This window comes from Mytilus californianus, unplaced genomic scaffold, assembly GCF_021869535.1.
Source record: "Mytilus californianus isolate M0D057914Y unplaced genomic scaffold, xbMytCali1.0.p SCAF_8, whole genome shotgun sequence".
Classification (NCBI taxonomy): Eukaryota; Metazoa; Mollusca; class Bivalvia; order Mytilida; family Mytilidae; genus Mytilus; species Mytilus californianus.
In genome coordinates this window covers 61,739,144-61,744,399 of record NW_026262734.1, presented here as the reverse complement: position 1 = coordinate 61,744,399, position 5,256 = coordinate 61,739,144, and the positions used below count along the sequence as shown (strand labels likewise).

The following is a 5,256-nucleotide window of genomic DNA, read 5'->3' as shown; positions in this document are numbered from 1 at the left end:
TTTTATAGTTCCTTTGTTTATATGCTATCAATTTATAACAGTCTTTTTAAAAGCTTGTTATTTTGAAACAGAGTAGCGAACATCCTTAAGAGAAAAGTAGTTTATGCATTAAATTTTTTTTTTTTAAAGTCATGTTTGTTTACATTTTTATTTCTCCGAAATTTCGATGAGCAATCAGCATTTTGTAGTTTTATAAAGCGGTGTACTTTTAAGCCTTGATTTTTCTCGAATACTGATCATAATGTTTAACCACTTTGATAAACAGTTTTAGTTTTCCAATGTTTTTGTCATAATTGATTAAATTATATTATTTACTGACGTTGTATGTGTCTTCTCGATAAGATTTCCTTCACGATCCTATACCAGATCTGTCACGCCCAATCGAAATACCTGATTACCGTTATTTTTCTCGATATACCGAATAACAGCCGTGATAATGTTATGTCATGACACTAGACATTCCCTTTCATTATTACAATAAAAATGTCATAGCAGTCTTTGGCATATCTTTCCATTTTATTTTTTTTAACTCGTTTACACCTGAATTAAATGAAAATTAGATGACTTATTTATTGACTTATTTACCTATGTTTATTTTTTATCATTACCAGTGTTTACATCGATATGGTTCTTCATGGTGACTACTTTTTTTTATTCTCTGCCCACCTGTACACAGCATATCTGTGGATGACATAGAAACGATGAACAAAGGGCTTGAAGCTGGAAAAAGTATAGCCGAAATGATTGAAAACACGGAATTTGAAGATTTCTTGAAAAAGATCGGAAAAAGTATTGGTCCTTACCTTGGTGCAATAGCTCCCTTAATGAGTTTCATATCCGCATTTTTTAAAACCGAATCTGCGGAGTTGGCTTACATGAAACAGATGATGAAGTATATTGACTCACGGTTTGATCAAATGGATAAGCGATTCGACAGTATCGAACAGATGATTAAGTTGAACGTCGTGCAAGTCAATTTCGGGTAGATTGAACAAAGGATAAAGGCAATGGCACACGAATAAAGGTATCTGTATATTGTTCCACCTATTGCTGTGGAAAATAGAAAGAAGATTTATATTTCGAATTATGAAAGTGATTACCAGAATAGCGGCACGAAATTGTACCAATCAATTGTCAATAAACAAGGTACTTTTCAAGAAGATCTTGGTACTTCCGTTTTGCGTTATACTGACAGTGACCGCGCGAAGACACAATTATTTCTTCGCGGAGTAATGCAACTTCTCTTGCAGGCTATTAAGATATAGTTGGTCTACCTTTTTTCCTACAAATATGACCATAATGCAAATTTTATGAAGTCACAATGGATAAATAGAACAGAGGAAGTTCGAATGAAGTTCAAACATATTGACGATCAGTGTATAAATGTATATTTCGCCAAATACAAAAGGGATATTGACGAATACTCCAAAAATAACTATGGCAAACCAAATAGTCAATTTGCCACTGAACTATTCAATCTTCTTTCTGGAAAGTACTACTGGAGGGATTGGATTGTTGTATCCTATAACCCCATATACGGACACTCCAACCATATGATGCGTGTCACAGGAGGACACACGCTATTTAGAAAACATGGACGAAACCTGTTAGTTACAAGTGTGGACAAGAATCAAACGGTCATGAATATATCAAGAGCTAAACAGAAATTGAGAACAAAAGTATCCGTGAAAGTCTGGGATAAAAGATTCGCAGTGTATGAATCTCGCAAGGCAAAAGATATATTTTTCCATGTAGATCACTCAGGAGCCTCAATAGGAGCCTCACTAGTTAGTGTCATAACATGTAGAGCGTCGGGAGTAGCTTTCAGAGGTCACAATAAGAGGATCATAATCGATAGAAGATGTCCATATGATTGGATAATCATGTGGGGTTGAAAGCTAAAGGTGTCAGAAATAATTTTTACAGATAAATATTGTGACTATCTGATATTTGTTATCAACAGTCAATATATTTAATGTTAGAACCATTAAAGTAAATCAATTACATGTATGATAATGAATTTACAGTTCATTCACTGGTAAAATGACAAAGTACTTTCTGCTGTTTATGTTGCCCTTTTAAATTTACTGAAAATGAACATTTTTATGTTACGAAAATAAACATTTTTTTAAACTACCTGACTTTTGAAAATGTGATAATTTGTTATGGCTTAGTACTACTTTGAGTGTGACCTCATCTGAAATTATTGCTAGGTATTTTCAAAAAAATATGTTTTTGACACATTTTAACCGAATCAACATTAAGCATTATAATTGCCAAACTATTTTTTTACTAGCGAGTAGATAACTATAAAGTACTTTTCTTGCTGAAATATCTTTTTCATATCGGTGTGTGATGTGATCTTCTTTTTTTTATTGATATTCATGTATTCGTCAAACATTCACAACTTTCTGTAATTTCGTCTTTATATAAAAACAAAATGTAAGGAAATGTGGTACAATTACCAGGGAGAATTATCCACCAGTCACCAAAGAACGAAGATCATATTAAATGTCATTTCAAGAGTCTGTAACCCATTAAAGGAAATAATTTAAAACAAATGGGAAGTTTTATTCATGTATATAAATTCATCATTTGATGCAGAACACTTTAATTTTTTTGAAAATAAGTTGATTTTAAGGACAAATTGGCAAATATTTTCTTGTTATTTTTTGTCTCTGTCGTTCGATTGTATTATAGAGAAAGGCTTTGATTTTTAAGTCATCGACTTGTAATTGTTTTGCTTTAATCACCAATATAGGTTTGGGTAATATGATCCTATTCAGCAACACATAATAGAATATAGCTCTTAATATTTCTGGGTAAGTATACATCTTTGGCTTTTAAATGTTAAGATGTGAGTGTACCAAATGAAAGTAAATCTACGAAAGCGGTTCGGCTACACGAAATTTGTAAAGTGTTAATGTTATGATAATGCTATACACACTCGAATGACATATACCGTTTATTTTTCTAATAAAGAAACAGCAACAAAAGAATTTCCTTGCTCACCTCCATATTTGTTAAAGTTTGCATCGGTCGGTTTTGATACGAAGAACATTTCATTGTAAAATTTTTATTTAATATATTAGAAATGTTAATTCTGGTAAAATCTAACTTTATTGAGTATCTGCTTTACACAAAATAAGTATTGCATTTTATTAATAAACCGAGGAAAAATATGCTACAAACTACAACATATTTAAAAGTTTAGAATTTTCGGTATCTTTTATCATTGCATATACTAGTCCATTTTCAAAATATCATGTTTGTTTCAGTTTGAAAACTTGTAGCAAAGAGATACAACTCTTAAGGTGGTACCTAACACTACAGGGAGATAACTCTGTAAAAATCAACTTAACGTTTTAATCACGTTGTATTATTAAGGAAATATTCAGCTTCTCAATGATCAAAATTAGTGTTTGTCAAACTGCTATATAACCAGTGAAATTTTTCTGATAAAATGGTTGGTTCAAATTATTTGAAATTTTTAAATTTTTGTCAAAGTAAACATTTTGTCAAAATTTTGTGAAAATTAAACGAGCCAAATTAATATTAGTCAAGGTGTTGGGTACCACCTTAAGTACGACAAATCGTGTCGGAAACAAATCATAACAGGCATATTTTGAGAGGTTTAACATAGTTTCCATATGTTTATGCAATCGGTCTATAGATGGTAGAAATCAGAAATATTATTATGAAATAAGATAAAAAGCCATTTCTCAAATGGACCGATACCCATTTAACTAAGGCCAATTAAGAAAATTCTCCAGATCAACAGACATAAAATATCTTATGGGTAATTGAGATTATAGAAATATCAATACGGCGATAAATCGTGTAGAGACAGTGTACACTGCTCCTTCAGCCATTCGTGTGTTAATAAATCATTAATGTATTATTGTTTTCAAGGAACCAAACAGATGACTCTATACATGAAGACACTTGTGTTGGATATTTTAAATAAATGTCACAGTTTGTGTGCGTTTGTGTATTATTTTCTTTCTTTATAAAAAAAATGTAAACATTCATCAGTTGAACCAATGACGACAAAAAACAATTATTGACCACCACCGCTCGTGCTGTTGGGTATATAGAAAAATATTTCGTCAATCTGTCCGTCTGTCCGTCCAAACAACAAAAACACTCAAAGACAGTGACAAAAAGCTTCCATACTTGGACCATTGTGTTCTACATAAATATACAAGGTGAGTGCCAGAAGTTATGGTTTTCGTCCTTCCTTATTATTCAAAAGGTACTGGTCTTGGTTGCTTGTGTTTTATACAGAAATTATACATGTCAAATCAGAGATTTTTTTTATTTTCTACTCTATTCGAACATCATTTTCAATCCGATTCAACTAACCCAGATTCAAATGGAATTAATCATTTTATTTCCATATTCCTGATAAAATGGTTCCAGTTATCATATTCATAAACCTGTTCATATCATTCTATGGCTGAAGACCGAAAGCGGAATAGTCATGCAAATCTAGTCTAAATAATATATTTTAGACTTTTTCGGGAATAAAAGCCTGTAGTCATGGATGACCTGAGATCGATTCTTTCAGGACGTTTTGAGAACTTGCAAATAGACCATCATAGTTTAAGGGTAAATGATAGATTATTTAATCTCAATTATACCAAGTTTGGAATATGACAGTTGTCTTCTATTCGTGTTTAATGTGTTTGAGATAAGGGAATTTCCGTTTTGAATTCTCCTTGAAGTTCGGTATTTTGTTATTTTACTTTATACTTAACGGTCGTAAATACATTTACCGAAGTTTAGAAGTTTATCTTAGACTACCGTAATGTATTAACGATCGTCAATCTGTAGTGGACGCTGTAAATCTATGCACGACTCATTCGTAAATGCATTTACACCTTAATTTAGTAGCAATGCATATGTACTTATATAAATAAGAAGATGCGGTATGAGTGCCAAATGAGACAACTCTCCATCCAAGTCACAATGTATAAAACGTTAACAATTATAGGTCAAAGTACGGCTAATGCCTTATTTGGAGTAGTAACTTACATGTACACAATAAAAATGCGTGGTCGTTCATGCATACTATATTACCCAATCAGATGCATCGTAACAAGCGAAAACAGTTACAAGGATTCAGTTAAAGAGAGACAAAAGATACCAAGGAGACATCCAAACTCATAAGTAGAAAATAATTCAGTTAATTTATCAATTTCTGTCTTTGAATAATGAAAACTTATATGAGGTGGATGTAGGGTTTGTTTGTTT

General features: G+C 31.8%; 1 protein-coding gene across 1 annotated transcript; it reads left to right on the top strand.

The window, feature by feature from the left end:
* Nucleotides 1–824: 824 nt before the first annotated feature.
* LOC127712820 (uncharacterized) lies at nucleotides 825–1,895 on the top strand. The gene is made up of 3 exons (XM_052219428.1): nucleotides 825–936; nucleotides 1,159–1,264; nucleotides 1,454–1,895. The coding sequence occupies exons 1-3, from the start codon at nucleotides 825–827 to the stop codon at nucleotides 1,893–1,895; spliced, it is 660 nt and encodes a 219-aa protein (XP_052075388.1).
* The last annotated feature ends 3,361 nt before the right edge of the window (nucleotides 1,896–5,256 follow it).

Bases quoted from the DNA above. Each gene is read 5' to 3' on its own strand.
- LOC127712820 (XM_052219428.1), top strand. From the start codon at position 825: ATGAGTTTCATATCCGCATTTTTTAAAACCGAATCTGCGGAGTTGGCT. The intron at 937-1,158 runs GTATCGAACAGA...GTACTTTTCAAG, and splicing joins AATGGATAAGCGATTCGACA to AAGATCTTGGTACTTCCGTT. The intron at 1,265-1,453 runs GTTGGTCTACCT...CAAACCAAATAG, and splicing joins TTGCAGGCTATTAAGATATA to TCAATTTGCCACTGAACTAT.